Source organism: Vitis riparia, chromosome 5 (assembly GCF_004353265.1).
Source record: "Vitis riparia cultivar Riparia Gloire de Montpellier isolate 1030 chromosome 5, EGFV_Vit.rip_1.0, whole genome shotgun sequence".
Lineage (NCBI taxonomy): Eukaryota > Viridiplantae > Streptophyta > Magnoliopsida > Vitales > Vitaceae > Vitis > Vitis riparia.
Genome location: NC_048435.1, coordinates 19,870,456 through 19,893,061, shown reverse-complemented (window position 1 = coordinate 19,893,061; position 22,606 = coordinate 19,870,456). Strand labels below are relative to the sequence as shown.

The 22,606-nt window shown below is 25.9% G+C and overlaps 3 protein-coding genes across 5 annotated transcripts; 2 read left to right on the top strand and 1 right to left on the bottom strand.

The window, feature by feature from the left end:
* Nucleotides 1-3,422: 3,422 nt before the first annotated feature.
* On the bottom strand, nucleotides 3,423-8,878 carry LOC117915257 (F-box/kelch-repeat protein At3g06240-like; the record flags this gene model as incomplete). Its single annotated transcript, XM_034830813.1, has 2 exons — nucleotides 8,871-8,878; nucleotides 3,423-4,326 (listed from the first exon to the last, which is right to left on the bottom strand). Coding segments are annotated over exons 1-2 (912 nt in total), but the record flags the coding sequence as incomplete, so codon positions are not given.
* Nucleotides 8,879-13,893: 5,015 nt separating this feature from the next.
* On the top strand, nucleotides 13,894-14,900 carry LOC117915122. 2 transcript variants are annotated; one of them, XM_034830697.1, is made up of 3 exons: nucleotides 13,894-14,015; nucleotides 14,234-14,313; nucleotides 14,396-14,900. In XM_034830697.1, the coding sequence occupies exons 1-3, from the start codon at nucleotides 13,952-13,954 to the stop codon at nucleotides 14,492-14,494; spliced, it is 243 nt and encodes an 80-aa protein (XP_034686588.1). In that variant the 5' UTR covers nucleotides 13,894-13,951; the 3' UTR covers nucleotides 14,495-14,900. The 2 variants fall into 2 exon arrangements, with proteins under 2 accessions (XP_034686588.1, XP_034686587.1); XM_034830696.1 differs by having other exon boundaries at nucleotides 13,908-14,015; nucleotides 14,412-14,900.
* A 4,348-nt stretch (nucleotides 14,901-19,248) lies between these two features.
* Nucleotides 19,249-19,961, top strand: LOC117915360. 2 transcript variants are annotated; one of them, XM_034830923.1, is made up of 3 exons: nucleotides 19,249-19,378; nucleotides 19,597-19,676; nucleotides 19,759-19,961. In XM_034830923.1, exons 1-3 carry the CDS (start codon nucleotides 19,315-19,317, stop codon nucleotides 19,855-19,857), a joined length of 243 nt encoding a protein of 80 aa, XP_034686814.1. In that variant the 5' UTR covers nucleotides 19,249-19,314; the 3' UTR covers nucleotides 19,858-19,961. The 2 variants fall into 2 exon arrangements, with proteins under 2 accessions (XP_034686814.1, XP_034686813.1); XM_034830922.1 differs by having other exon boundaries at nucleotides 19,259-19,378; nucleotides 19,775-19,961.
* Nucleotides 19,962-22,606: the final 2,645 nt, after the last annotated feature.

Sequence of the window (22,606 nt, the reverse complement as noted above, 5' to 3'; positions counted from 1 at the left end):
CTCTTGAATGAACAGAAAACAAATTAAAGAAGTGAATAGCTTAGTCATGAATTATTGTGAGATATGTGAGTCCATATCTTAACATGTTCTCGATGATTTCAAGAGGTAAGCAAGCCATTATTGTCTCCTTCAACCTCTAGAAAACCCACAACCACAGTCACTATAAAATAAGTCTTAAACCCTAGATTTATATGGAATAAAATACTAGTCTTAAACCCTACATTGGCAACAACTAGATGGAGCTTAGAGCGTTTCTCGGAGTTTAGTTAAAAATAATAGTAGGTTTACTAAAATATGGATTCTAATATTATAATAGATTATAAATTTTATTTTGATTAAAAATTTAATATTTTGGTATATATTACAAAATAAAAGCATAATTGATTTTTCCATAAAACTAATTAATCTTGATAATTTTAAAATAATATTAATGGTTAGTGATATTTTATTTAAAATCAATTAAAAATAAATATTATTTCTTGTTAAATATGTGAATATGCACCATAATAAATCATCTATAAACTTAAAAATAATTAAAAGTATGTTTATCATTCAAAAACTATTTTTATGTATATATGATTTGAAAGAATATATCACAAGAATTAAAAATTAAAAAGAAAAATTTCTGACTAATTTTATTTTTTATATAATATAATATAATTTTATATTTTATTTTAATTTTTAAGGAGAGAGTATATATATGAATTTGTCTTTTTATAGGAAAATTGTTTCTGTGAACTTACACTAGTTGACGGGTTAAGGAAAGTTGAAGGCTAAAATTTTAGGTTATGTTTGGTCCGGAGAAAAAATATTAAGGAAAGGAAATTTTTTTTTTTTTTAATATTTGATTGTTCTATAAAAAAATATAAAAATATATATAATACATTACATTTATATCTTGTATTATTCAACTAAACTCTAAAAATGAAATTGAAAGTCAAAAATATGTATTAACTCAAAATAAAATTTCTATATTTTAAAATAATTAAGCCTCAAATTAATATAATGTTTGAGATAAGAATGGATATTAAAATATAAAATAAAAATTATCAAAAAAATTGATAAATTTTTAAATAATATATTTTTTTATGTGATTTATGAACAAAATATTTTTTTCTTTTTTAAGAAAAAAAATGTGTGGGAGAGAAATATAGATGAATTTAGCAAAGTTGAAGGCCGTTGATAAAACTTGGAAACAATAAAAATGATAAAATGAAAACATTTACTATGAGGAAACTATTCCATACTTTTTAGAAATGAATTTTGTCTCTTGCCTTGTTAAAAAATTAACTTTGGACTCCGTTTGACAGTCATTTTAAAACACTTTTAATGTAAAAAGTGTTTTTAAAAAATTTTAAAAAACACTTTTAAAAATCTGAAAAAATCAATTATAGTATTATAAAATCATTTATAGTGTTTTATGGAAAAACACTTGAAAGATAATTCTCTTAAAAATAATTTTAGATAAAATACTTTTATTAACAAGAGAAACACTACCAAACTCACTTTTAGAGTGAGTTTTGGGAGTGATATTAGAAAACGTTTTCAGTATTTTTAACACTTTCTAAAATCACTATCAAATAGGCTCTTAGAATATATTTGAGAGTGTTCTGAGAAGTGTTTATAGTTTTTCTGATACTTGAAAAATAAAAATTTTCAGTTGTTAGAAAGATACAAAACCCTTTTAACAGTGATTTAAGAAAACGTTTCTAACACTTTTAACACTTAAAAGTTTTTATCATTTAAGTATTAAAAGGATAAATTTTTTTTTTTTAATTACTAACAAATACACTTTAAAAACACTTTATAGATTCACTGTGAACTCTTATTGTACGGAAGTGGTGTTAAATAACAAATATTTCTCTTAGCACCCTCCCCTTCTCATAAGGTCAATGTTGATGGCTAGAAATGGACCATCCTAATCGAGGATAAAAAGCTCACTAAAATCCATGTCCCACGTAAAGGCCCACAAAATGATGCATCATGTGCCTACTAAGGAGAAAATTATTAATAAAGTCATTTTATAAACTAGCAGTTACCATCGACAAAAGTTTGAATTTGTTCCAAGTGAAGTTATTAAATGATATTGCAGTCTGAGAAAGTTTATTCTTGTCTCACTTATACGCCCGGTCTACCAGCGTTGCGCCCTCTTTTGTTGCTGGGCCCTCTCCATATTCTTATTTGTTTGTCTGCAAAGAAAAGAAAAAACAAAGAATGGATTAATATATCAATTTTTTTAATACTTGAATGATAAAAATTTTCAAAGATTAAAAATATTATAAATGATTCCTAAAATCATTGTCAAACGAGCTCTAATTTTCTAATTTTTTTACATGAATTCATATTAGATAATGACCTTGTCCAAATCAAATATTATCTAAGAACTTACATCAGACAATCAAAAGCTATCTCTAAACTTTAAAATCTGATTACATACTTGTAAATAAATTTAAAAAACAGAGATGCTTGGTTTCTTTATGTTCATATTTGTTCACCTTTATCGATCAAATTGTCAACAATCAAATCTACACAAAAGAAACAGATTAACAAGTTTCCCCATTCTTAATAAGATGTCAATACTCGAAATGATCCTCAAAGATTGTCGACATAGTTTCAACTTACCTTTCATTGCTCATGTAGATAGAATGAATCAATAATCATCCATTCTATATCTTGATTATCTTCAAGGAAAGGATGTACCTCAAAAAAGAAAAATTCATTTGTTGTTTATGCGAACTTACACTAGTTGATAAGGTAAGGAAAGTTGAAAGCCAAAATTTTAAAGATGAGAGATGATAAAGGTGACCAAGGGCCTTATACTACAACATTTGTAGCTATTAGTATCATAAAACAAATCCTTTGATCTATTAATGAAGAAACCAAGCATACTAGTCAAGATATTAACCACATATATCGAAACTATTAATTAACATAGAAAACAAGAATACTAATCAAGACGTCAAAACCCAAGCAAGTGGTTGAATTGTTCTCTATTATCATTATATATATTTTAAAGTGCATTTGACAGTGATTTAAAGAAGTGTTTATAACTTTTTTTAATACTTGAAAAATAAAAGTTAGATTAGATACACTTTTTAAAATAACCATCAAACGGACTCTTAGTCTATTTATCATAGAAGAAACTAATTAACATTATAATAAAATAATAACACCACCCACCTTATTTATCATTCGGAATTTTTTCCTCCATTATCACTTTAAAGTGATGGATGAGGTGAAACAAGAGTCTCCACGTACAAGTTGGCGTCATGTCGGAACCACCTTCCGTAAGGCATAATGTTCTTGTATGTGTTTTCTTTCTGATCACACAACATTAGTTTTTCCTTGTTGACCAGCAACATATGTTCATTATTCAGAGTGTGTAACAACTCACACCTGAATTCTTCATTCAAGTTATTCCTAAGACTGTTATATGGGGAAGCCATCTTACTCCAAGATGTGTCAACACCATACTCTTTCATAACCCACATCTTACTTGGATCTTTAGAACCATGTACACAAAGGCATCCTCCTACAACCCTCAACTTAACATATAGTTCTTCTTCTTCTCTCGGAATTGCCATCTCCCGGAACCGCTCCTTTTCAAAATCAAAAGCCATGATTGCATCAAAGCCAAGAATAGGATCATAAGCTACCCAATGGAGTGCCCCATGTAAAACAGTTGCACACATGCGCGCAGCCCTAGTATGGTGTTTTTCCTGAATTCTTTTCCATTTATTGGATTTCAGCGAGAAAACATCCACCACAGTCTCAAAGTTAGGATTGAGCATAGAAACGACAAATACCTTGTAGTCATCGGCAAAGGAGTCATACCCAAATCCATGGCAACCAAGAAAATCCAGAACGTTAGGATTTGGTGGTAATTGATTGCATTGTCTGGTAGATGGGTTCCATAAGACAATCTTATTCTCCAAATCAACTAAACACAACAACCCATCACAGGAATCCAGAAGAACGACTTCGTATTTAAATCTTCCAATATCAAATAAATAATCAAATGCCAATGCCCCACCGTTATCATCGCTAAATGCTTCGCAGTCTTTGGTAGAGGCTCCAACTACCAGATAGTAATTGTCCCCAGGTTCGCCATAGTTTAGGGTACAAAACTGAGTTCTAGCTTGGGTTTGTGGTAGTCGGAGGTGACTTTTAACGAAATGGGGATGGGAAATTAATGTGCGCCAAGCTTTGCAGACGCACCTGGAACGGATCAGAGACTTGACTGGTAATCTCAACAGTATGTTCTCGATGATGTGAAGAGGTAACTCCGCCATTGTAGTCTTCTTCAGCCTCGTAAAATTCACTATCCTAGATTTATATGGAATAAAATACAAGTCAACCCTAAATTGGCAACAACTAGACCGAATATTGAGGCCCTAAGTGTAAAAAATATAAAAATCATGATTTTGGTCTATTTAAAAATCAATTACAAATTTTTTTTTTTTTTTTTGAGAAAAGAATATAGAAAAATCAACCTTAACTTTTATATATCAGTTTTATTTTCACCAATTTAAAAATAGTTTAAAATACATGTAAATTTTCACATGTGAGATAATTATTTCATAAAATGACTTTTTACATGTATGTTAGTAATGCCAATTGACAAATCTTTTTTTATTTTATTTTTTTATCATGAGAAATGATTTGATATTATTAAAATAAGATATTTTAAAAATTAAAAATGCAATTAAAACTAAAAAAACTTTAAAGTTAAAAATATAAAAATAAAATAATAACTTTGAATTAGTTAAATCACACTAGTAAAAAATATAGATTCGAGAAAAAGAATTGGAAATACAATGAGTCAATATTTAAAAATATATATATATATTTTAAATTTTTTAGTTTTATTTGTATTTAATTTTTTTTTGTTTTAATTGTATTTAATTTTTAAGTATTTTAGTTTTAATTGCATTTTTAATTTTTAAGATTTCTTATTTTATTGTTATGTCAACTAACAAAATTTGTATTCAATTTTATTTATAAAAAAAATGAGAAGAAGAATGGATTTATATAATATATGATATAAAATCATTATTAATTAAGGAATTAAAAAAAATTATTTATCACTCAAGGATCTAGAGAATTTTTTCAGAATGATTTGTATCTCATATTATATAATAAAAATTTATAATATATTTATTTGTAAGATAATTTTATCAAAATAAAATTATAAATTATTATATTTAATAATTTTAAATAAATGATATTTTAGGAAATAATTATTTTATTGAATTTCTTTTTTCTATATTTTTTCAAATTAGTGAATCAAAACCTACTTTTCCTTTAATTTTTCTATTTAGTTTTATATCTTTACAAAATCAATCGATCATCACCTCAAAATCAACTAATTCAAAATTTAAAACGATTTTAATTAAGATAATTATCTCATAATTATCCAACTAACTCTAATTATAATGCTAGTTTTAAGGAACATTTTCCATATTTTGAATTAATAACCCTCCTAATTATCCACCTAACAAACCATTATTTTTTAGCAAATTCTCCAATCGCTTTCTATATAATGGGCCATATTATGTTACCATGACACAAATTATTTTTGTTATCTTATCTGTTAAGGGGTGTTTGGGATGTCAGAATAGGGAATGGAAATAATATTTTGTTTCATTTCCTATTTCTTAGTGGAATAGAATGAATTTGATGATTCCATTTCTAGCATTTGGATGAACTTAGGAATGCAAGATTGGAATGATTATTTGTTTCCATTCCAATGTTTGATAATAATAGGAATGGAAATGAAAAAGAAATAAATTTACAATAATATCCTTACATATAATTTAAAATATTTTTTATTTTTACTTTTATTTTTAAAAAATAAATTTTGAGAGGTTTTTTGTTATTAAATAATAAGACTAAAATATATATATATATATATATATATATATATATATATATATATATATATATATATATATATATATATATATATATATATATATACTCAATAAATAAAAAATTAACCATAAAAAATCGTATAACCCTAATGCACAAATATTCAATTATTAATTTTATTAAAAATTTGAATAATTTGTCATGCTTAAGTAGTTATAAAATTATATTTTTCAAAAAAAAATTATTTATTATAATATTTAAATTCTCAAAGCTAGCAAATATTTTTCTTATTTTCAAAAGAGGAAATAAAAGAATTCTAATTTATTCTAATTTTCAACAAGTATCATATCCAATAAAATCCATAACCTTAAAAAATTTTAAATATTCGTTTTTTTTTTTATCAAAATTTTAAATAATTTGTCATGTAAAAAAAGCTATAGAATTATATTTTACTAAAGAAAAAAAAGAGAAAAAAAATATAAGAACATATAAATTGTCAAAGCTACCAAATACTTATTTCTGTGATGCGGCATAATCCATAGCTTTAACTAGGAAAGGAAGACGCCGATAATAATAAACAAAGGGGAAAAAAAACCAAAAGTTTTGTTTTTGTTTGTTTTTTTCTTTTTATTTTTTTCCTAACCATTAAAAATTTTCAATATTGTAAACACGTGAAATCGAAAAATCTTTTTCCAACCATTTCAATTTTTCTCTCCAGTTTCCATTAATACAAAATAAAGAAACATCAAAGATTCCAAACATAAATTAATAAAAAAAAATTAATCGATTTATAGAGAAGAAGAAACACATATAAAGAAGTAGAAGAAGAAAGAGAAAATAAGGTAAACCTGATCGAAAATGTAAAAGGGAGTTTTCAGAACCTAGTTGCAAGAAACAATGACGAATCCTAGATCCAACAATCAAAATGAACATCCAAAACCCTATAAATTAGAAATTGTTTTTTTTTTTTTTAAATATCGTGGAAGGTTTAATTGATTCAATTTGGAAGAATCACTTGTTGCAGAGCATTGGATGATGAATGGGTCTCTAGCTTTGCAAATAAGATAATAAGTGGATGATGAATGGATCTCTACATTTACAAAGAATATAAAACATCGGGTTTGAAGAACAAGATAAGAGGGTAAAATAGTAATTTAGGTTATTTTATATTATCAAATAGGTTTAATGAATCAGAATACCACCTACTTTTAATGAATGCAAATCCGACTCATAAGTTGGATTTGATTTCTGTCGGAATAATTTTTTATTTCATTTCCGCCTTCTTAACATTTATCCAAACATAGGAATAAGAGAGAAAAGGAATGAGATGTCTATTCCCACTCCCTATTCCCGTGTACCAAACACCTCTTTAGGGTTTGGTGGCCTGGTGCAATCGTGAAGAAAAATTATGAGATTTTTTTAGTGCGATTCCTTAACGGGTTTTTTGAAAATTAGGTTTTGTTGTAGCGCAACTCTCTCCTATTTTATCAATTTTTGACTCTCTCCTCTATTGTATCAATTTTTGAAAATTATGAGATTTTTTAGAATTTCTTATGAAGGGTCGGAATAGGGAATGGAAATAATATTTTGTTTCCTTTCCTATTTCTTAGTGGAATGGAATGAATTTGATGATTCCATTTCTAACATTTGGATGAACTTAAGAATGCAAGATTGGAATGATTATTTGTTTCCATTCCAATGTTTGATAATAATAGGAATGGAAATAAAAAAGAAATAAATTTACAATAATATCCTTACATATAATTTAAAATATTTTTTTATTTTTACTTTTATTTTTAAAAAATAAAAATTGAGAGGTTTTTTGTTATTAAATAATAAGACTAAAAAATATATATATACTCAATAAATAAAAAATTAACCATAAAAAATCGTATAACCCTAATGCACAAATATTTAATTATTATTTTTATTAAAAATTTGAATAATTTGTCATGCTTAAGTAGTTATAAAATTATATTTTTCAAAAAAAAATTATTTATTATAATATTTAAATTCTCTAAGCTAGCAAATGTTTTTCCTATTTTCAAAAGAGGAAATAAAAGAATTCAAATTTATTCTAATTTTCAACAAGTATTATATCCGATAAAATCCATAACCTTAAAAAAATTTAAATATTCATTTTTTTTTATCAAAATTTTAAATAATTTGTCATGCAAAAAAAACTATAGAAATATATTTTACTAAGAAAAAAAAAAGAGAAAAAAAATACAAGAACATATAAATTGTCAAAGCTACCAAATACTTATTTCTTATTTGCAAAAAAGGAAATAAAAAAACACAAATAGGTTATTCAATTTGGAAGAATCACTTGTTGCAGAGAATTGGATGATGAGTGGGTCTCTAGTTTTGCAAAGAAGATAAGAAGTGGATGATGAATGGATCTCTACCTTTACAAAGTAGATAAACATCGAGTTTGAAGAACAAGATAAGAGGGTAAAATAGTAATTTAGGTTATTTTATATTATCAAATAGGTTTAATGAATCAGAATACAAATCCGACTCATAAGTTGGATTTGATTTCTGCCGGAATAATTTTTTATTTCATTTCCGCCTTTTTAACATTTATCCAAACATAGGAATAAGGGAGAAAAGGAATGAGATGTCTATTCCCACTCCCTATTCCCTTGTACCAAACACCCCCTTAGGGTTTGGTGGCCTGGTGCAATCGTGAAGAAAAATTATGAGATTTTTTTAGTCCGATTCCTTAACGGTTTTTGAAAATTAGGTTTTGTTGTAGCGCAACTCTCTTCTATTTTATCAATTTTTGACTCTCTCCTCTATTGTATCAATTTTTGAAAATTATGAGATTTTTTGGAATTTCTTATGAAGGGTCATCATTTTGCCTCTAGTTCTTTCCTAACATTTTCCCTTAGATAACTTAATTTAATTTATTCTAAATTAGCCAAATTTCTCTATTTCATTAACATGGTGGCTTACTCAATTGACACCTAAGCTCCTTACCTCTTATACAGTTATACCACATCATTTTTGCATGGCATGGTCAAATTTCCCATAAATTAAAGTGAATAATCATTATTTATCATTATTCGCTAATATTTATATTTATGGGGTTCAAAGATGTCTTTTTTTTTTTTTACCAAATTGTATTTTTTGTCATTTATAATTAATAAATAATAATTTTAGTATACAAATAACACTATTTCTATTAAATTGAATAATGATTTAAAAAATGTTTCTCTTGATTTTTAATTTTGTCTTGAAAATTAATTTATAAAAATAATGTAATTTATTTAAAAAAAAATTAATTAAATAATTTAAAAGATAAAATTTAAGATAAAGACCAAAATATTTTTAATCAACACCTAATTTATTATAAAATATTTATTTTTATATGGCATGAATACATCCACTTTCAAGAATTCTAACTTAAAAAGGAAAAAGAATATTAATTGTAAACATAGTTTATATTTTTTAATAATATATAAAATAATTAATTTAGAATATTATTATCCATAAATAATACATCCATAATAATTAATTATTACTATCTCAAATTAAAAAAATTCTAAAATTTATTTTTAAAAGCATAAGTAAATTTGTACTTTTTTTTATAAAATATTCTAATTTTATATAAAAAATTATTTAAAAATAAATAAAAATTGCATTCAAATGTACATTTCAAAATTCTGTCTTTTAAAACATTTCTCATAAATATTTGATTCCGTCTTCATCCTAGTTATTTATTATTATTTTCATCCCCGTCCCAAAAAAGAAATTAAATGATATATGGTGAATTCGGGTGCCTTCTTTTGGTTTTTATATTTAAATATTTAAATATTATTTTTTTAAATGCTTACTTACATTAACAATAAATAAAATATTATAAATTTTTATAATTTATCTTTATGAACAACGTTTTTTTTATGGGTTAAAAAAAGAAAAAGAAAAAAGAAATTATTTTTTATTTAATTATCTATATAATTGGGATGAGACAAGGTAATACACGAACCAACACGGCATACCTAGTTTTAGAAAAACAAAAGTTATGGCTGGTTCTTGAAAATTTTGAGGAAAAATATGAGGGAAAGAAAATAAAAAGGAAATGTGAAAGAAAAGAAAAAACAAAGAAAAATAAAAAAAATAGATTCAAAGTCAATAAATTATTTTTATATATTTTTTCAAATTTAATTTACTTATTTTCCTCCTATTATTAAAGATTAAATAATTTTAAAATCCATAAATTTTCAACTCATTTTAATTATTATTATTTTTTAATTTTTTATAGTAAAACCAAAAATAAAAAAACCATTTTTTTTTCTTAGTATTTTCTAGAAACCAAACATAGTCTTAAAATTCAAACTCATTCTTAACTTGTTTATAATTCTTTATAAACAAAATCATTTGTGATACAATACAGTAATCATATATTACCAATTGAGTTTTTTATAAACGGAGCCTGTATACTTCATTTTATTGATCCAACTAAGTCAATCATAAATTATTTGATAATATTAATCTAGATCCCAAACTCATTCTATTAGGGGTTGAGTTAGGATTAATAATGGGACGGATTCAGGATTGGTTATATATATATATATATATATATATATGTCCAATCTGTCTCATTTATTTATATCCATTCTTATTCCCATCAAAAATAAAAAATTAAATGAGGTGGGATGGATGTAGAAAATTCTTATATCCATTTATTTAACTTTTTTTCTAATTTTTTATAAAAAATTTCATTTTTTTTACACTTAAATTTTAAATTGTATTAAAAATAAATATAATTGATAAATTAATAAATTTTTATAATGTATATATATATATATATATATGAAAAATGAAAAAGTTAAATTAAAATAATTTTTATTTAATATTATATATTATTGGGGTGAACGAGGTGTCAGAAGACTCAAACCTACCCCAAGTTTAAAAAAAAAAATTCAAACCTACCTTAAATTGGTTATATTTACCTTAAACCATTATGGGTTAGATGAGTCTGGTACTCAAAAAAATCTGCTTGAGTGTTATCCTTAGATAAAGTGGGACAACAAGTATCCGAAAAAATCACCACATTAATTTATACATATCTGATTCTTTTTTCAATTAAATTAATATTTCTGATTATTTTGTATTTTAATTCCATTTTATAATATTCTTTGATTTCTTCTAGCACTTAGGACATAAGTTAGTTGAATTTTTTCTTTATATTTTACTATTGTCTTATCACACCTTAGTCTCCCACGATTTCAACATTGATAAATTTGTAACATTCTTCATATCTTGATCATATCATTCCTACCTTAATTACATTTTTCACATCTTAATAAAAAAAATTATGAACATATTTTTAATATTTATTTGCATTTGAAATTATTATGAATAATTAAAACCAAAACCTTTTATTTTCTTAAATTTATATATTTAAATATTATTAATAATTGCTTGACAAATATATTGGTGGAGCCGGATAGAGCCTACCTTGAAAATGTTCAAAAAAAAAAAAATCTACTTCTTGCAAGAGGACGATTCGAACACAAGATTGATAATACTCATTGACAATGACAAGTCTTGACCATTGGGATAAGACTGATATGTGTATTAAAAGTTGGCCTGAATCAAATTGGTGGCTCAATTGATATATATCATTGTAAAATATATTGTAATATTTGGCTTTGAATTGAAAAGGGATGAAATGGAAATCAGTTTCCTTTCCACATCTCTCTTTCACTTCAATATATTGGTGGAGCTGGATAAAGCCTACCCTGAAAATGTTTAAAAAAAAGAAAAAAATCTACTTCTTGCAAGAGGACGATTCGAACACAAGATTGATAATGCTCACTGACAATGACAAGTCTTGACCATTGAGATAAGGCTGATATGTGTATTAAAAGTTGGCCTGAATCAAATTGGTGGCTCAATTGATATATATCATTGTAAAATATATTGTAATATTTGGCTTTGAATTGAAAAGGGATGAAATGGAAATCAGTTTCCTTTCCACATCTCTCTTTCACTTCAATATACTCTCTTTCACTTCAATATATTGGTGGAGCCCGATAGAGCCTACCCTGAAAATGTTCAAAAAAAAAAAATCCACTTCTTGTAAGAGGACGATTTGAACACAAGATTAATAATGCTCCCTGACAATGACAAGTCTTGACCATTGGGATAAAACTGATATATGTATTTAAAGCCTGAATCAAATTGGTGGCTCAATTGATATATATCATCGTAATATTTGGCTTTGAATTGAAAAGGGATGAAATGGAAATCAGTTTCCTTTCCACATCTCTCTTTCACTTCAACAGTGATGAGAGAGGATAGCATGGATTTTGGCAATTGAATTGTAGCTAAAATGGACAGCAGAGAATTAATGTTCTAGTAATAGAGAAAACCAATGCAGATCTCTTGTCATATCAACTATACTATCGATGAGGAAACTAGCCAGAGATTGAGTCATACTCATTCATTGTATATGCCTTGTAAGTTGCAACTGGAGTTGGCCCATTCCTGTATGATTTTCCCCCCACTCTTTGTAAATGGTGTTGGCTGAGGCTCAGTTCTTAATGAGGGGAGGTCTTGCAGAGATGATGACACAAAGCTCATAGTTTTGTGGTGCTCCATTTATATCCGAGCCCCCTTGTCACCTTCCACAAAACACTCTCTGCATGCAAGCTGGCTGCTTCGTGCCAAACACTCCTCTTCTGGTCACTTTCATTCATTTCTGTTTGTCCTTTCTTCATCTCTACACGTGTTTACTATTCACAGCAGGCCTCCCCTCTTCTCCCTTGTCCTTTCTCCCTCTTTTTCCCGTTTTAAACTTTTGACCCTAGCTGGTTGCTTATCCAAGTTTGAATCATTATTTTTTTTTATTACGTTTGATTATCGAAGAATACTAAGAAGAAAAGAATAAAAGAAAATTATTTTTTTCATAAAATAATAATTAAAATTTTATATATTTTTAAATTATTTAATTTTTATATTTGATGGGTTAAAATAAGTTTGAAATAGTAAATAAAAATAATTTATTGATTTTTAATTTTTTTTCTTTTATTCTATTTTCTTTTATATTTTTTATATTATATTTTCTCTTATATTTTTTGGGAACAAACATAACCTTATAAATTTGGATTGAAAATAAATGAATTTGGATTAAATTAATGGTTATATGCATATCATTAATAGTAGTAATCAATATAATTATAAATTTAAACTATTTAATTTTTATTTAACTCATTTTAAGAATAAATGATAATTGAGTGACAAATATATCTAGTTAAAACATTAATCATAAAGATTAATACAAGACTCAACTCACCATAACTATCAAATAGAAGAACTTGATTATTAAATGGATTACACGATGTATTATTCTTATAATAATTAAATAGTATTTGAGTTTATGTTTTTAATTCAATTATTATTCGTTTTAGGTATAGATTAACCTATGTAGTATTAGACTTTAATGTGATATAAACATGATTATGCAACATGAATTACCATTCCTAATAAGAGAAGATGGTTTTTCAATATTTTTCCATGATTTTTTTTTCAATACATTTTCTTAGATTATGTTTGGTTCTGATAAGATGTGAAGGAAATAATATAGAGAAAAAAAAATTGGAGAAAAATAAAAAATAAATTTATAATCAAAAATTTATTTTTATATGTTTTTTTAAACTCATTTTATTCAATGATATAAAAGGTAAATAATTTAAAAATACATAAAATTTTAATTAATTTTATTTATATTTGATTTTCTTTTATTTTTTTCAACTAAATATAAGGAAACTTTTTTTTTTCTTTCTGTTGTACTTCGTGTAACCAAACATACTCTTAACTTTTTTTCATTTTTCTTAGTTCATTTCTAATTATATGGTTAGATTTGAAACGAAGTAGGTAAGCTGCAGGACCCACACCCACTAGTCTCTCTCTCTTGAAGTCTCTATATTTACTTCAAGCCTTCCTTTTTCCCTAATCACTATCATCTTTTATGTTTTTTTCTTCTCTTTTTGAGTGTCCTTGTCATATTCCTTCAGATAATGTATAGAGTTGGTATTTATTAATCTCTCCAGTCTGTTTCAGGGAAGTAATGGCCACAGCCAACTTGCAGTTTCTCTTCTCCTCCTTTCTCCTTGCAGCTCTCCTCATTGCAGGTTGTAACCAATCTTATCTGTTTCCAAGTCTTTATATGTTGGCTTTCTTTCCAAATCTAGAAATTATGTTTGGTTACCCAGAAAAGATTTGGAGCTAATACCATATATATATATATAAGCATTTGATTTTTCCAGGATTTGAGAATCATAATCTGGATTTCAAGTTCCAAAAGAAAAATGAAAAAGATTTCTTTTTCCTTTTTTGAATAATAATGCAGGGACTGCAACTCATTCAGAACTTCTACATCAACAAGGAGGCTTCAATTCATATCCATCACAAAGAGTAGTATCAGTTCAGGTGAGAAATGCAAACATTAATGAAGATCAAAACCAGTCCCATATTCCTTTATTTTTTTCAATAAGTATGTGCTTATATTTAGGGTTCTTGGGTGCTAGAACAATGGAGATGGAGGATGGAGAAAATGGGGTTCAAGAAGAGAGATGATAGGGTCTACAGCCCCAACATGCACATACAATGAATGCAAAGGGTGCAAGTTCAAGTGCAGAGCAGAGCAGATTCCTGTGGATGGTAATGACCCAATTCACAGTGCCTATCACTACAAGTGTATGTGCCATAGGTAATTCAATGAGTGGCTCCTTTTTTTTTTTTTTTTTGGGTTCTTTTTTGGTAAGTTTTATAGTCTGGTTAGATGCATGTGGGATGTAGGAGAAAATATTGAAGCTAGCAAAGTTTGGATGATGATGATGAGGTTATGCATAAGCAAATTTTGGGCACTTTTTTATTTGTAGATTTAATATAGGAATTTTAAAAGGTTTTTGTAATTTTCTTTTGAAATTTTGGCATGTCTTTTTAGGGGTGTTACTTCCAATATTCTACCTGCTAATTAATAACTTTCTAAATGAAAGTACTTTGCTTTTGGTCCATATTTTATTTATTTTCATAAAAGTTGTGAAGAATTGATAGCATGAGTGGACTTTGGTATGGCATTGTAGTTGGGAAGGATCCTTGCTCCATCCTATTTAGAGGCATGGAAAAATAATTGATTCAATTTGTCCCTATTCAATAAGCATTGATAGAAGGTAAAAATAACAATAGAAATTTGTGATATCTTATTTGGTTTCAAAAAATTATTAAGGGTTTGTTTGACCGGTGTTTTTTTTAAAAAAAAAAAATTATTTGGTTTTAAAAATAATTTTTTTTTTTTTTTTTTAAATTCTACCAAACAGAACTCTAAGAATAAGAAAAAATGTTGAATAAAATTATTTTTGTTATATTTGATTTACCATGAATAACAAAATGTATTTATAATATTTTATTTGGTTTCAAAAAAATGTTAAAGAATTATTTTTTATTTGATTTATCATAAAATTATTAAAAAAAATCAAATACAATAAAAATAATTAGAAACTTTTTTATTTTAAATTATTTCATCTTCTATATAGTTTAAACAAATATATAAATATGATTTATCAATTTTAAATCTATTTTTCTTTCTTTCTTTGAAGAGTGTTTATCATTTATTGGCCTATAAAATTTTTAAATTTTTTAGAGGAGACAAAATTTTTATTTTACTTTTTATTTTTGAAACATTCTTAATAATCTATCTAAGGGGTTTTTTTTTTTTTTTTTTTTTTTTTTTAAAAAAAATAAATATAAATATAAAATAAATTCTTAAAAAACTGTTTTTTTTTAAAAAAAAAAGTTTCCTAAACCTATTTTCTAAGTTAGAACAATATTTTAAAGAACACCTTAATTTTTTTTTTCTAAAAAATAATTTAATTTTAAAATAAATTCTTGAAACATTGTTTTTTGTTAAAAGTTTTTCAAACGTGTTTTCTGAGTTAGAAAAATATTTTAAAGAACTTTTATATTCTTTAAAAAAAAAAAAAAAAAAAGTAGTTTTTAAAAATAGTTTCTAAATAGGTCAAATTACCACTAATTCTAAAGCAATAGCCCAAATAATTAGATGGAATTCCATTGACTAAGTACTAGATAAGTTAAAAGACTAGTATTTAGTGCACTAGTGATGCTCAAAATGCATCCAAATCAATAGGGATTGACATTAAGCAATTATTCTCCATTATCCATAAATTTTGGCAAGTGGAGATAATAATGTCCAACCCTAGGCTATGTTTAGTTTTACCCTAAAAAATATGAAAATAAAAATCAAATATAATTAAAATTAATTAGAAGTTTATAAAATTTGAAATTATTTAATATTTTAATACAATAAAGAAAAATAAATTAAATGAGTTTTAAAAAGTATATTTATATAATTTTTATTTCATTTCGCTTTTCTTCTTTATATTTTTTCTTTTTATTTTTCCTTGAATTTTTCAGAACAAACATTGACTAGATATTTACGTACTTCCTTTCCAAGTTCCAAACGAAAGACTGTCACATTTCAAAATTGCCCATATGGTGATAAGGTCTTGAAGGTGATTTGCATAAATAAAATAAAAATAAAAATAAAAAAGAAAAGAAAAGCAACATTGGATAGGACACTCAAGTATCTCATAAGTTTAGTACCTGCGACGCTCAAGCAACCCCTTGTGGGACATGTAAGCGCTCCGCATGAGAACCGTTTCTAGACCACATTTTCGCATGGCTTTCATTATTTTTTCTCCATTGTCTCTCTCAAGCGTTTCTTCCTATACATGATCTAAGGTGATCACTTTTGTGGTGAGGTTTGATCTGATCACTCTTGACTTTGACTCATTATGACTGACCATACCGTGCACATTCTTTTATGTTTCTACTATTGATCAATTTTTTATGCTTGATCCAACTTTTTTTATTTTTAATCCTATACATGTTAATCACTTCTGATGTTTAACGAATAATGTGTTTGATAGTAATTTTAAAAAGTATTTTTATCATTTTTTATATTTAAATTTTATTTTTTATACTTGAAAAAAATCACTATCAAAAGGATTCTTAGAGGATAGTAATTCTAAAAAATATTTCTAATACTTGAAATTTTTTATTATTCAAGTGTTAAAAAATTAAAAATATTTTCTTAAAATTACTATCGAACACACTCAAAATCCCATAAAAATACCCTAGCAAAGTGGTTGTTACCTCTTTATCTCTTCAAAGATGAATAAGATTTTCTACTTCTATTCATACTCCACTTGCTCGGCCGAGAAGATCTTCTAATTGGTTGTTTCCAATCTCTATACCACTGAAATCAATTCTATATCAAGTTCTTCAAGATGCATGTCAAGCCAAAGCACTAAATTGATCTATAAGCTTTCTATAACACTCCAATCTTAAGGATCTTATATAAAAGGTGTTGAAAGCCTCTTGTTACTATTCAAAGGGCTACATGCCCACACAACACCAAATCAGGATGTTCTAAACAAACATTCATGATTCTCTACTCAACATATAATTCTATATTATGATGTATGAGGTGATTTTCGCAATTACTCTAGAGATTATTTGTCATGCCATCCACTTAATGTCACATCCTATTAGAGCTCTAATGTTTGGTTGAAATGTTCCTACACTGTCACCATAAAAGTGCAAGGTCATTAATATTCAAAGTTTGCATGGAGAGCAAAGGCCTCTTGTAGTTTAAGTTTTGATAGCTAGCTTTACCAAGCTTACTCTTGTCCATGGTATCTTCACTATTATGCCTTCTATTCAAAATCTTATTAGCACTAGGTTAGCTGCTCAATCACTAGACTACTCATTTTCTGTATTACTCTCCTTACACACTACTCATTTCACAAGTATCTAGTTATTTGAGTGTATTAATTCAAGTAATAGATTCATCAACAAAAAGAAATAATATTGAGAAGATCATGTTATTTATGTTGAATGTGGTGGTGAGGGCTTAATCGAGTTGTGAGACCTTAGGATCCTAGTGGAAAGTTTTGGGAGAAAGTATTATTATTTTGTTTTAAAATTATCGAAGGAGAGATTGTTAATGTATTAGTTTAGATTGACAATTTGCTTAGAAAATTATTGGTTTGAAACTACTTTACTACCACTAAGTTTTATTTTGACATATTTGAGTTGTAGACATTGAATTTGAAGGTTAGGTAGTTATGTTTAAAGTTTGAAATTAGAACAAAATATTGACAATATAAAATGCATATTTTAGTCATAACTAAGCATTATAAAAAAAAAATAATTTTTTCATATTTAGTTGTACATATATATAAAATAATAATTAAAATTAGTTAAAAATTTATATATTTTTAAATTATTTAATTTTTATATTTGATGGGTTAAAATAAGTTTGAAATAGTAAATAAAAATAATTTATCGATTTTTAATTTTTTTTTTCTTTTATTCTGTTTTTCTTTTATATTTTTTATCTTATATTTTCTCTTAAAATTTTTGGGAACAAACATAACCTTATAAATTTGGATTGAAAATAAATGAATTTGGATTAAATTCATGGTTATATGCATATCATTAATGGTAGTAATCAATATAATTATAAATTTAAACTATTTAATTTTTATTTAACCCATTTTAAGAAAAAATGATAATTGAGTGACAAATATATCTGGTTAAAACATTAATCATAAAGATTAATACAAGACTCAACTCACCATAACTATCAAATAGAAGAACTTGATTATTAAATGGATTACACGATGTATTATTCTTATAATAATTAAATAGTATTTGAGTTTATGTTTTTAATTCAATTATTATTCGTTTTAGGTATAGATTAACCTATGTAGTATTAGACTTTAATGTGATATAAACATGATTATGCAACATGAATTACCATTCCTAATAAGAGAAGATGGTTTTTCAATATTTTTCTATGATTTTTTTTCAATACTTTTTCTTAGATTATGTTTGGTTCTGATAAGATGTGAAGGAAATAATATAGAGAAAAAAAATTGGAGAAAAATAAAAAATAAATTTATAATCAAAAATTTATTTTTATATGTTTTTTTAAACTCATTTTATTCAATGATATAAAAGGTAAACAATTTAAAAATACATAAATTTTAATTAATTTTATTTATATTTGATTTTCTTTTATTTTTTTCAACTAAATATAAGGAAACTTTTTTTTTTCTTTCTGTTGTACTTTGTGTAACCAAACATACTCTTAACTTTTTTTCATTTTTCTTAGTTCATTTCTAATTATATGGTTAGATTTGAAACGAAGTAGGTAAGCTGCAGGACCCACACCCACTAGCCTCTCTCTTGATGTCTCTATATTTACTTCAAGCCTTCCTTTTTCCCTAATCACTATCATCTTTTATGTTATTTTCTTCTCTTTTTGAGTGTCCTTGTCATATTCCTTCAGATAATGTATAGAGTTGGCATTTATTAATCTCTCCAGTCTGTTTCAGGGAAGTAATGGCCACAGCCAACTTGCAGTTTCTCTTCTCCTCCTTTCTCCTTGCAGCTCTCCTCATTGCAGGTTGTAACCAATCTCATCTGTTTCCAAGTCTTTATATGTTGGCTTTCTTTCCAAATCTAGAAATTATGTTTGGTTACCCAGAAAAGATTTGGAGCTAATACCATATATATATATATAAGCATTTGATTTTTCCAGGATTTGAGAATCATAATCTGGATTTCAAGTTCCAAAAGAAAAATGAAAAAGATTTCTTTTTCCTTTTTTGAATAATAATGCAGGGACTGCAACTCATTCAGAACTTCTACATCAACAAGGAGGCTTCAATTCATATCCATCACAAAGAGTAGTATCAGTTCAGGTGAGAAATGCAAACATTAATGAAGATCAAAACCAGTCCCATATTCCTTTATTTTTTTCAATAAGTATGTGCTTATATTTAGGGTTCTTGGGTGCTAGAACAATGGAGATGGAGGATGGAGAAAATGGGGTTCAAGAAGAGAGATGATAGGGTCTACAGCCCCAACATGCACATACAATGAATGCAAAGGGTGCAAGTTCAAGTGCAGAGCAGAGCAGATTCCTGTGGATGGTAATGACCCAATTCACAGTGCCTATCACTACAAGTGTATGTGCCATAGGTAATTCAATGAGTGGCTCCTTTTTTTTTTTTTTTTGGGTTCTTTTTTGGTAAGTTTTATAGTCTGGTTAGATGCATGTGGGATGTAGGAGAAAATATTGAAGCTAGCTAAGTTTGGATGATGATGATGAGGTTATGCATAAGCAAATTTTGGGCACTTTTTTATTTGTAGATTTAATATAGGAATTTGAAAAGGTTTTTGTAATTTTCTTTTGAAATTTTGGCATGTCTTTTTAGGGTGTTACTTCCAATATTCTAGCTGCTAATTAATAACTTTCTAATGAAAGTACTTTGCTTTTGGTCCATATTTTATTTATTTTCATAAAAGTTGTGAAGAATTTATAGCATGAGTGGACTTTGGTGTAGCATTGTAGTTGGGAAGGATCCTTGCTCCATCCTATTTAGAGGCATGGAAAAACAATTGATTCAATTTGTCCCTATTCAATAAGCATTGATAGAAGGTAAAAATAACAATAGAAATTTGTGATATCTTATTTGGTTTCAAAAAATTATTAAGGGTTTGTTTGACCGGTGTTTTTTTTTTTAAAAAAAAAAATTATTTGTTTTTAAAAATAAAAAAATATTTTTAAAAATTCTACCAGACTCTAAGGATAAGAAAAAAATGTCGAATAAAAGTATTTTTGTTATATTTGATTACCATGAATAACAATAAGAATTTATAATATTTTATTTTGTTTCAAAAAAATGTTAAAGAAATTTTTTTTATTTATTTATCATATAATTATTAAAAAAAAAAACCAAATACAACAAAAATAATTAGAAACTTTTTTGTTTTAAATTATTTAATATTCTATATAGTTTAAACAAATATATAAATATAATTTATCAATTTGACATCTATTTTTTTTTTCTTTATTTATTTTTCTTTCTTTGAAGAGTGTTTATCATTTATTAGCCTAAAATTTTTTAAAATTTTTTAGAGGAGGCAAAATTTTTATTTTAGTTTTTATTTTTGAAACATTCTTAATAATCTATCTAAGGGTTTTTTTTTTTTAAATAAATAAAATAAAATCTTAAAAAACTGTTTTTTTTTTTTGTTAAAAGTTTCCTAAACCTATTTTCTAAGTTAGAACAATATTTTAAAGAACACCTTAATTTTTTTTCTAAAAAATAATTTAATTTTAAAATAAATTCTTGAAACATTGTTTTTTGTTAAAAGTTTTTCAAACGTGTTTTCTAAGTTAGAAAAATATTTTAAAGAACTTTTATATTTTTTAAAACAAATTTTTTTTAAAAAAAAAATAGTTTCTAAATAAGTCAAATTAGGCCAAATTACCACTAATTCTAAAAGAATAACCCAAATAATTAGATGGAATTCCATTAACTAAGTACTAGATAAGTTAAAAGACTAGTATTTAGTGCACTAGTGATGCTCAAAATGCATCCTTAACATGCATCCAAATCAATAGGGATTGACATTAAGCAATTATTCTCCATTATCCATAAATTTTGGCAAGTGGAGATAATAATGTCCAACCTTAGGCTATGTTTGGTTCTAGGAAAATAATTTTCTCATATTTAGTTTCACCCTGAAAAATATGAAAAAAAATCAAATATAATTAAAATTAATTAAAAGTTTATAAAATTTGAAATTATTTAATTTTTTAATACAATAAAGAAAAATAAATTAAATGAGTTTTAAAAAGTATATTTAAATAATTTTTATTTTAAAATTTAATTTTTATTTCATTCCACTTTTCTTCTTTATTTTTTTCCTTTTTATTTTCCCTCAAAATTTTCGGAACAAACATTGACTAGAAATTTACATACTTCCTTTCCAAGTTCCAAACGAAAGACTGCCACATTTCAAAATTGCCCATGTGGTGATAAGGTCTTGAAGGTGATTTGCATAAAAAAAAATAAAAATAAAAATAAAAAATAAAAAATAAAAAATAAAAAAGAAGAAGAGAAAAGCAACATTGGATAGGACACTCAAGTATCTCATAAGTTTAGTACCTGCGACGCTCAAGCAACCCCTCGTGGGACATGTAAGCGCTCCACATGAGAACCGTTTCTAGACCACATTTTCGCATGGCTTTCATTATTTTTTTCTCCATTGTCTCTCTCAAGCGTTTCTTCCTATACATGATCTAAGGTGATCACTTTTGTGGTGAGGTTTGATCTGATCACTCTTGACTTTGACTCATTATGATTGACCATACCGTGCACATTCTTTTATGTTTCTACTATTGATCAATTTTTTATGCTTGATCCAACTTTTTTTATTTTTAATCCTATACGTGTTAATCACTTCCTAATGTTTGATGAAGAATGTTTTTTATAGTAATTTTAAAGAGTGTTTTTATCATTTCTCATATTTGAAAATTTTTTTTCTTATACTTGAAAAAAATCACTATCAAAAGGACTCTTAGAGGATAGTAATTTTAGAAAACATTTCTAACATTTGAAATTTTTTATTATTCAAGTATTAAAAAAATTAGAAACATTTTCTAAAATCACTATCAAACACACTTGAAATCCCATAAGAATACCCTAGCGAAGTGGTTGTTACCTCTCTATCTCTTTAGAGATGTATAAGATTTTCTACTTCTATTCATACTCCACTTACTCGGGAAGATCTTCTAATTGGTTGTTTCCAATCTCTATAGCACTGAAATCAATTCTATATC

Bases quoted from the DNA above. Each gene is read 5' to 3' on its own strand.
- LOC117915122 (XM_034830696.1), top strand. From the start codon at position 13,952: ATGGCCACAGCCAACTTGCAGTTTCTCTTCTCCTCCTTTCTCCTTGCA. The intron at 14,016-14,233 runs GTTGTAACCAAT...ATAATAATGCAG, and splicing joins TGCAGCTCTCCTCATTGCAG to GGACTGCAACTCATTCAGAA. The intron at 14,314-14,411 runs GTGAGAAATGCA...CTTGGGTGCTAG, and splicing joins AAAGAGTAGTATCAGTTCAG to AACAATGGAGATGGAGGATG.
- LOC117915360 (XM_034830922.1), top strand. From the start codon at position 19,315: ATGGCCACAGCCAACTTGCAGTTTCTCTTCTCCTCCTTTCTCCTTGCA. The intron at 19,379-19,596 runs GTTGTAACCAAT...ATAATAATGCAG, and splicing joins TGCAGCTCTCCTCATTGCAG to GGACTGCAACTCATTCAGAA. The intron at 19,677-19,774 runs GTGAGAAATGCA...CTTGGGTGCTAG, and splicing joins AAAGAGTAGTATCAGTTCAG to AACAATGGAGATGGAGGATG.